The sequence below is a fragment of the Somniosus microcephalus genome, chromosome 19 (genome assembly GCF_052327205.1).
Source record: "Somniosus microcephalus isolate GS21.2 chromosome 19, FLI_Smic_1.0, whole genome shotgun sequence".
Classification (NCBI taxonomy): domain Eukaryota; kingdom Metazoa; phylum Chordata; class Chondrichthyes; order Squaliformes; family Somniosidae; genus Somniosus; species Somniosus microcephalus.
This window is the reverse complement of record NC_141005.1, coordinates 35,005,188-35,015,512: the sequence shown is the minus strand read 5'-3', so window position 1 is coordinate 35,015,512 and position 10,325 is coordinate 35,005,188. Positions and strand designations below refer to the sequence as shown.

Below are 10,325 nucleotides of genomic sequence, written 5' to 3'. Positions count from 1 at the left end.
TTGGCACTAATCCCCTTCCTGCCTTGGGGAGGCGGGTCCCAGCACAGGTCGGGTATCCGCCTCCTTTGAAACTTGCTTGGGGGCGGGATGGGTTTGTGCCCCCCGATTTCGAGATTTTAACCCCCCCACACGCCTCCAATCCCACCTCCATGGCCCAATGAAAATCCTTCCCAAACTCTTTGTGGGCAGGGCAAGGGAGGAGAGCAGGGGAGGGAGGTCAGGTATGGCAGGCGGCTTCCCCAGTTTCTTTTACACTGATGGGCAAGAGAAAGAAAGAGAAAAAAAGAACAAACTTGCATTTATATAGTACCTTTCACAAATTTAAGACATGTAAAGTGTTTCACAGCCAATGAAGTCCTGCTTTAAGTGTAGTCACTGTTGTAATGTAGGGAAACATGGCAGCCAATTTGCACACAGCAAGATCTCACAAATGACAATGAGATAAATGACCAGATATTCTGTTTCATGGGGGTTGGTAGTAGTCATCATTTTCAAAGAACTATTCAAATGTAAGTAGACTAAGTCCGGTGGAAAAGTCCGATTTGTAGATTATTGCTGTAGTGGACATCTTTGAATACAGTATTCTGAATTTCCTAAAAACATGAATTAACCTCCAGTGTCATAAGAAGCTATACTTTACGAATAGGTCATTTAGTCCATCAAGCCTGTTCCTTCCATATATTGTACTATAACAGACCCCCGCTCAACCTGTGTATTCAACTGAGAGTGAATAATCAAAGAGCGCAATTGGATATTAAATTGTTTGTGTACTGTCTTTTGACCTCTGCTGTCCCTGTGTACTCCTGGATATCAATCTACCATTACAATTTACATTATTCAACCATTCATGCCTACACTTAAACTTATAATCGTCAATTCTGCTGATAAAATATTTATTCAGCTCTTTTAATGGAAGCATCAACTACTTTTGATAATGATTAGTGGGGAAAAAATATTGTCTCACTTGAGGCTTGTTAATTTTGTACTACTATCATTTATTTTGCAATCATAGTTTAAGTTAAATAACCTGCTTATTTCGACATTATCCCTGCCTCTCAGCAGTTTGATGACCTAAGTCTTACATCATTACCCCCATCAATGTTCTTTTCTTCAGTGAAACAAATTTCAGCTTTGCCAGCCTTTTCTTGTAATTTAGTTTCTTAAGCTCCTAAATCATCCTTAAATATTCTTCATGTAATGTATTCAACGCACCAGTATCCTTCTGAATGTAGGAAGTCCAAAACTCCGCTCAATAATTTAAATGTGACTTTGACTGATTAGAAAAGCTTATAATCAAATGCTTGAGAAACATCCTAACAATTGATCAGCACTGTTGACAAAGATTTCACTTGATACATTCAATACATTTTTACTAATCACACCCATTTTCCCTTTCCACCTTTTCCAATGGATACTCATTCATTGTGTACGTTTCATGTCCAAGTACAATATGCATTATCTTACATTTTTCCATATTAAAACCAATCTGACCTTTCTCAGTTCTTTTGCTTAATCAATCCCTTTGAATGCTATCAATCCCACCAATAGTGTCACCTGACTCTATGCCATCAGCATAGACTCTAAGCACATCTGCAATACCTGCAAATGAATGTATGAACGTGAACCACACATGTATTGTGGCAAGCAGCTCAGCTCCGTCACTAACTGAGAATACTTGCCCACTATCAGAGGATGTATTGTGGAGGGTTGCTGTATTCTCCAATCTCAATCTCTCAACTTTACATAAAGATACAGACAAACTACATCATCAAGACCCAACATTGTGAAGGACCTGCATTTTGCAATGGATGTAAACTTGATTTCAGAATCTGCCTAAATCATTTCCCACCCCATTTTAAGGAAAATACAGCCAGTCATCTCTAATAGAGATCCATTGAAATTTTAAACATCAAGGTCAGGTTAATCCTGTGAAACAACTTGATTCTGGTATCGTGCAGTAATCTGTAACTATCATTATTCTGGCTTTTGGATTCAGAAAATGAATTCAATCACTCAAACACTGTTGTAAAGTGGACCAATTCATCATATAGGCATCCCTGGGGAACCAGTAGATCATTTATAGAATGAGAATTTCTTCAGCTGAGAGATTGTGGTAGAAAAGTCTTAGAAAAAAAACTCCAGCAACAGTAAAAATTTATCCTCCAAATAAAGTTTATTCATTATTTATTACTAACAGTTACAAGCAAATCCAATATTATCCAATAGTTTATACATATTGCATGAGTTCATTACATAAATTCAAGATATGTTGGTGAGTAAATAACAACACAAGACATAGTCATGGATGAAAGAATGTGATCCCTATCGCATTTTGCAGTATCAAAATCTACATCAATATTGTGCAGAGAACCAGATTGCATGAAACATAACACAACACATCACATTTCCCCCAAGGCAATCTCTCCTTAAAACTAAGAATAGGACACAAATATTTACATGTCTCATTCTTTTTCAATGTGAAGCATTTTACATAATCTGTAGTTGTACATGGATCTGATAGGGTTTGTCTCCACAAAGTCCAAAATGGCCGAGTTTAAAGTTAAAGCAGGTGCCAAGCCTTCAAATCCAGTGAAATTATTAATGCACCTCACAGCACTATGCTCAGGGCACCCATTACTCTTCAAGGAACACTGTTTCACTTTAATACAATTCAAAAAGGTATCATTTGCAGACTGGTTATTTTATCCCACTTTAATTAACCTGGTCTTTGTTTAACGGCAATTCGTATTTGGTATCTCATATAGCACCTAGGATGTGCGGTTAGCCACATATAAGCCATCATTCCCACAATGGCTTCTGCTACATGTGTGATACTTAACATGGTTGTTCACATAATGGTCAAAAGTTTTACTTATTGTAGCAAAAAGAAGAACATTTAAGCTAGGTATATGGTTCCAACCAGATCTCTCTGGGTAGCTGAATCATAGAAGTTGTGATTCTTTGAATCCACAATAAATGGCGTTGTAAGTTTAAGTTGAATTGAGGTCTTTATTTTGTGCAATTAATTTTCATTTCACATGATATCCAACTTTTAATTTTTAAAAGAATATTTTCGTACTCTTGATTAAAAACTGGCCACGTCACACAACCTGTGACCACAGTTGGTCTCAAAGCAGAAAGTCCTGCCTTGATTTACAAAGTAAAGCTCCCTCCTCTTAAAGAGTTTGTGCCAAACTGATTTGAAAGAAGCGCTTGCTTTGTTACGGGAACAGCCTGGAACTCCCAATGCCATTTACCCTAGTTACGCAGAGTAGGGCAAGTGTATGCCGGCGATAGATGTGACAACATCATTGCTTATCTACAATGGCATCATACCAGGCTGTCCAAAGTCCCGTTTGTTTTCTTGTTTCCCAGCAAGAAAACAGAATAATGGGAGCTGTAAAGGAGGTCCAGGATCTGAAGTCCTTCTCCAGAATCTAAGTCCCATCTAACAATCTGGAGCTTTTAGAAACATGTGCTCCAATAGCAAAAGCTCTTAAGTTTGTATTTATTTTACTTTTGTCCTTCACTTTAATGTGACGTACATTAAGATCTATGTGAATGGTTACGTTTTAATGGTGATTTTCCATTTATTTCCTTCCTAGCTTCCTTTTCTTTAACATTTTGGTTGTTCACTTTCCCTTCAACATAATTTACACTTTTAGGACATATCACTTCTCCTAAAATGAAATATTTGAGATTAAAATTGAACTTAATTATTGAGGGTGTTAACTTAACCATTGCCTGTCCATTACAGTTATTCTCTGTGGCCACATATGGGGGGAAATTTTAACCTATCCCGCCAATCAGGAAACTGACAGGATCGGGTGCAACGGGTACACCCGCCGGTTTTACTGTCCAGGGAAGTCAGTGGGCGGTGTGTAAAACCAGTGATCCACCCGATCCCATGAGTTTCCTACCCAGTGAGTTAGGTTCAAATCACCCCCTTGATTTGAAGATTATTTAACTTAACTTTGCTACTGGTTATTTGGATAAATATCAGGCATTTTCTTTGTCTTGATTTTAAATAGTGAACTTGCACAGAGCTTGCTGGATGGTGGGGAGCTAAGGCATTTTTACTGTAATATCTCAAGTTGGCAGAGGGTTAAGCCAATAACAACACTGACTAAAATGGTAAGGCAAGTGGCAAATAAAACACTTTACACTAAAAAATTAATGAGATAAAAAAAAAATGGAAAATCAACCATTACTTTCTGCTATCTGACTCTTCTATCTATTTTCATTGCAATGCTATCTCTGGAAAATCGGGATTGAATAGTTTGTAGGCAAAAGCCTCAATCCATGGACCAATGGAGTATTGATAACACTGCACTAATTGGGAAGGGTCATAATAAGGGCCATAAGCCTTTCCTCACTCCTTAATTGGTGTTTTGTGTCAATGGTCAATACAAAGTGCTTTCCTGGAAAAGAAATACTAATTAGCCAAGCACAACATTGTGCCGAGCTGGAAGTTGAGCTTTAAACTCGTGTATTTTTACAAAGATACTAATTTATTTCAATATATAAAAGAGATTTGTTCTCATCACTGCCAACGTATGATTCAAACTATCAAGTATCAGAGCCTGTAAACTCCTGTTAATAATATTCTAGTATGTTAATGAATCCTCTGCACATGAATACTTTTTTATTACTTTTTCATTAAACTCATAACATCTTTGTTATTTAGACCTGCACAGCGCTCACTATTATAGGACCCCTCTTCACAGCTGTCTACAGGTGAGACTGGAAGGTGGGCTATCTGTGAGCTTCCATAACTGAGATTGATAACTTTGGTCAGTTCTTGTTAACAGGAATGAAATTCAGTAAGTTGCTTGGCGACTAGAATTAAAATTTGAATCTAATTCTAGTTTCACTGGTGGTCCAAATAAAATATTAAAACATCGGTGATTTATATTTTTTATGCTTATTCATTTTCATGGCTATTTTCATTCATCTGACCCTTTAAGGAATATGTTCTCTGTTTAAGGTAATCCTCGCCAGTTCCTCACAGGTGTAGAAACCAGAATTTAAATTTGTAGCTGCTTCATCAGCTGAGCACGCAGGATATTGCCAGCTTAGTAACAGGCCTCATGATGGTTTGAGTCCAGTTCAGCTTGTTATGCGAACACAATTATAAAATAAATCATTTGTCATAGTTTCTACATTAACATCTTCATACTTAATTTCCTAAAATAATTGTGATTATATTCAACCTTCCAAATGAGAGTTAATCAAAATACCGTACAATTTCCAGTAATGCTAGGACCAGCACGATTATACATGCTCAATTTAATACGTTTTAAATTGAACCTGCCTAGGCCTAAATAATGGATACTGTCCCTTACACTTCTTAAGATACACTGACATCAATACACTATTTACACATGCTTTGTTAATGTGTTCATTTCTATATAAAAATTAATTTGTTTCAGAATCTATAATATGCTATATTGCTAGTAGCTCCATTGGCACCATCTGCTGCTGACTCTAATGCTGACAGATCAATGTTATTGGTGAATTTAGCATAGGTGCTGTGGCTAACACTTTTTACGGCTCTGCAGTATCAAATGCATTGTATTTGCTGGTCTTCTGGTGCATTTCCATGGCAGTTCTTAGGGTGGGACTAGGATTATGACCGCAAGTGTCATCAGAATAGAATAGGTTCACCAGGACATCATTCTCTAGCAGATAATCATTTGCTATGAGAAACAGAGGCAGGCAGAGTAGTAGTTCCATTTTTGCCCATAGATAAAAAGTATTTGGACAACTATTTTTAATTTAAAAAAATAACTCCCATCATTTAGTTTCAAGTTATTTTCTAGAAAGCTTTAGACATCGCTGGTCACTTTATGAATCTAATGTTTCCCCATTTTGCTTGCACATTTCTAACAAAAAAGCAATTTCAATTTCCTTTTTTTAAATTGTCTTAAAAAACAGGAGAGATTGCCATTTTACACAGCATCCTTCAAACAATTAGACTATTGAGTACATTATGTTCATCTTTAAACTACTGTGACCCCCTAAACTTAAAGGAAATGTCACTATCCTCCTCCAGTATCATTTATTTTCCATTCAAATCTTTTTGGCAATAAATTTCATAAGTTGAATGTCATACAAGCCAGCAACGAGAACATAACTTACAGAAACAGCATTCATTGTACATTACATTTGCCAGTAATGACTGTGAACACAATGGATTTGACAGCAGTGTCAGGATAATATTGAATACTTCTATAGCTATCACCATTTTGTAAACTGTTCATAGCTTTGCAACATTTCACCCCGCATGGCCTCCCTTTGACAGAAGAGCACAGCCCAAATGTCAGTAGACATCCATTTTACCGAGCCAGTGACTGGATTTGGCAGGAATGTTATCCAATTTCTGTCTCTGGACTGGATGTATAACTGTTGTGTCTTTGAAGTCCTCTTAAAAAACAGCATCCCCGGATTCCCCCCGTGAAGTAATCCTTTCACATAATCTGACAGCCAAGTACATTGAGTTGCATGTAGAACTTTGAGTCATCGTTTAAAATTAAAAACAGAAACATCCACATTGATGGAAAAAAATCAAAAGAAAAAAATCTATTTCTTGCCTTCGGATGCATTCACTGCTAAATTCATAAACATAATCAAGAGTCTCAAACACAGTAGACATAAATGATTCAGTTAAGACTGTGACATACTTGGCTATGAAGTATAGCAACATCTATAGTTACAAAAGTTAACTTTAAATAAACAGCCTCGACTGAGGACATATGTATTCATTGTTACTGACATGCAGCATGGGCCACCAGGACACTAATACTTAGCTGGACTAATGGAGTAACGAGACAGACCTTTAACACAGAACAAGCCCTTAGTTATTTCTGAACAACACTTTATAAGCAGTGTCTTTAAAATTTAAACTACCTTTGTCAAAACTGTTTTAAAATGCTCCATGGTGTTGCTGTCCATATGATAAAATAAGATAAAATGGGCACTTTTTAAGCCATATAGTTTTCACATGCAAAGCAACTTTCCTCCTTCTTCTGTCCACTGTACACTATTTACAGCGACACATTCAAGCGAAAATACTGACATCCCTGAGAGATGTACACAAGTTATTTATGAAAATGCTGCATGTTTTACGTACGGCTCATGATCTCTAGAAAGCGACATGTTGACTGATGCCAGCATTCCTACAACTAAACAGACACAATTTTTTTTTTGCCCCTATGTGCACAGTTAGCTGCAGTATTGCAACAGGTGCACGGTATACGATTCGACCAAACGGAAAACATTTCTGTTCTTTTTTAAAGGAATGACCAGTGCAAGCAACTGTCAACTCGACAGCCCTCTCGTTCCCTTGGTTTACTTGCCTCTAATTATTAATATTGTGTAGGTCGTTCCATGAGGAATAACAGATGCAGACTTGCACAGTATATAACTGTAATTTGCCACCAATAAACCGAATCAGGCCACCGCAGTCTGGTTTTAACTAGCCTGAACTGGAGTTAACAAAGTAGTGGCCAAGGCAGTAAAGCAAAGCATATTTGAACCCCAGTAATGTACTTTACAGGGTATGATCTTCAGTGTCCAAAAATCTTATTGGCTAGTTCTTCAAGTCCCCTTCTCAGTCCTTTATGCAGTCCTCAAGGACCCCTTGGGCAGATAATTCTGCCAGGACATTGTCCAAATAGTTAGGATCTGGGTAGCCATGTCCGGTTAAATTTGATCCAAACTCCGTTTTGTGATGGATTTCATTCCACACCACAGTATCCGCTTCTCCAGTGGTGTTGGATGTTCCAATGGTGAATAACAACCTGCGATCCCACGCCACAATCAATAGCTTCAGAATCTAAAAAATGACAATTAAAGATTAGAACATAAGCAAATGGGTAAAGATCATTTTTCTTTCTGTCTCTTTTCTCTCTCTCTCTCTCTCTTAATCCAATCTTTCTCTCCCTCTCTTTATTTCTCTTTCTGTACCTGATTTAACTCTAATTCACCCTCCTTCTCCTCTTTAAATCTCATTGGTTAAAGAGATAGGGGGAGAAATTCAGTATCGCCCATTTTGAGGCGAGAATATCGGCCGGGCGCAAAGTTTAGCGCCTGGCACAAATTATCGTCGCCGGCTGCAAAATTCACCTCTCTTGCCCGTAGAGGTGATTGGAGCGCTAAATCAGGCGCTTCACATCTGTCTTAAGGCGCAAAGGCCAAGGAGCGAGGCGCTAACTCACAGCGCTGGCGAAGCTCATGGGATGTCAGTCAGCAATGGAACACAGACACACTGGCACCGGCCAGTTCTTAAAGGGGAGTTCTGATGAATGGCCATCGAACTGAAACGTTAACTCTGTTTCTCTCTTCACAGATACTGCTTGACCTGCTGAGTTTCTCCAGCATTTTCTGTTTTTATCTTAAAGTGGAGGGTTTATCTTGGTCTCCATCTACATCCTGCTCATTGCAGCCTTGAATCTCGGCCTGGAGAGACCTGTACATCAAATCTGCTGGAAAGAACAATGGAGAGACCCAGGGAAAGAGCTCAGAGTGCAGCCCCCACAGTCTCTTCTAAATAGATACAAGGAAGGGCAAATCAAAATAAACCTGCAAAGTGCTGCTCAATATGCAAAACTCCTTCACACAGTGTAGAATCTCTCCAGAAGTCTCTCTCTCTCAGAATGCGTGGTGCAAAAATGTCACCAACAAAAAAAGGCAGGAAGCGGTCGCCTTTAAATAGCACTCCCCCAGTCCCTTCCCGACTGCAAAACGCTCCCCTCAACCTGTCGTTGCTAGCGACAGGCGTTAAGGCAGGGGGCGCCACTCAATATCCGGTCCAGGGCGCTACCGGGGCATTGCGCACTCGACTGACATCACGATCTGCCGGCGCAGGAGATCGGGCAGTAGCGTTTAGCACCGCCGCAAAATGTCCGGTCAATTTCGCGAGAGGCGCAGATATCGCCGCGCCCGGGCGCTAGTTGGTTTGCGCCCCACTTAGCGCCCTCTTAAGGCGCTAATGGGTGACGCTACCAACTGAATTTTCCCCCCATAGACTTTTGGTCCCGTTGTTCACTAAAGTCCCAGATGCCCTGGCCTGCCGTTATAAGAACATAAAAACTAGGAGCAGGAGTAGGCCATACGGCCCCTTGAGCCTGCTCCGCCATTCAATAAGATCATGGCTGATCATCAACCTCAACTCCACTTTCCCGCCCAATTTCCATATCCTTTGATTCCCCGAGAGTCCAAAGATCTACCTATCTCAGCCTTGAATATACTCAAAGACTCAGCATTCACAGCCCTCTGGGGCAGAGAATTCCAAAGATTCACAACCTTCATCTCAGTCTTAAATGGCTGACCCCTTATCCTGAGACTATGCCCCCTAGTTCTAGACACTCCAGCCAGGGGAAACAACCTCTCAGCATCTACCCTGTCAATCCCCTTCAGAATCTTGTATGTTTCAATGAGATCACCTCTCATTCTTCTATACTCCAGAGAGTATAGCCCATTCTACACAATCTCTCATCATAAGACAGCCCTCTCATCCCAGGATCAGCTTGCACTTCCAGTAACTTACAGGGCAAATAATTTCAAGCAGAAGGGCGCAGGAAAAAGTCTAACTAACAGAGCAAGCCGCGAGATGCCCCACTCCAGCAAAATCTGGGCCATTACGTTTTTCTTTTCTTCAACTAAGACAGTGTTAACTGATCATGGACCTTTTCTACAGGTTTTAAGTGGCGAGAAGGTATGTCCTTTTCCATATTGTTGTCTTTAATTGATGTGGCCCCGTGTGGAATACCTATTGCTCGGTGACTTAAAATACTTTAGAAATAACAATATTTACCTCAAATAAAATGTTAACATTTCTAGACTCAAGGGTCCAAAGCAATTTAGAACTTGTTTCAGAAGGCTCTTGAGATCTACAGCTAGACAAGAGTTTAATTCAATAATCTTTATGAGGTATAAAGTACTGGCTATTATTCTAGATGTCAAAGTCAATTAACCTAGATGGTTGTAGGGTTTTTTGGTAGTGTATAAGCAAACATATACAAATGTAACTCTCACCTTTCGGCCTTTCTCGGTATCAGGCAGATAGCAGTGTCGTGGAAAGCCTCTGGCAGTGAACTTCTTTCCTTGATTGGGGTGTTCAATGCCCTTCACAAAATTGAAAAAAAAATTGAAACAATAAAACACCAGTTAGATTGACTAATGAATCATGAATTCACACAAATAATGGAACATTTGAGGTAAGTTTACAGGTCCATGTTGCCAGCGAGGAGTCTTGCCCACTAGGAGTGCATACTGAAATTCGGGTGTGTGCTGCCCATGATTGCCCTACTGCCCTGTTCCTG

The 10,325-nt window shown here is 39.4% G+C and overlaps 1 protein-coding gene across 1 annotated transcript in view; it reads right to left on the bottom strand.

Moving 5' to 3' along the window:
- Positions 1–2,154: 2,154 nt before the first annotated feature.
- Positions 2,155–10,325, bottom strand: part of dtx1 (deltex 1, E3 ubiquitin ligase) — a 348,134-nt gene continuing 339,963 nt past the window's right edge. Inside the window, exons 8-9 of the mRNA XM_085961523.1 lie at positions 10,039–10,128; positions 2,155–7,837 (exon numbers count right to left, since the gene is read on the bottom strand). Of these exons, the coding sequence (XP_085817649.1) occupies positions 7,613–7,837; positions 10,039–10,128 (315 nt within the window). The 3' untranslated portion in view covers positions 2,155–7,612. The remainder of the gene's footprint in view (positions 7,838–10,038; positions 10,129–10,325) is intronic.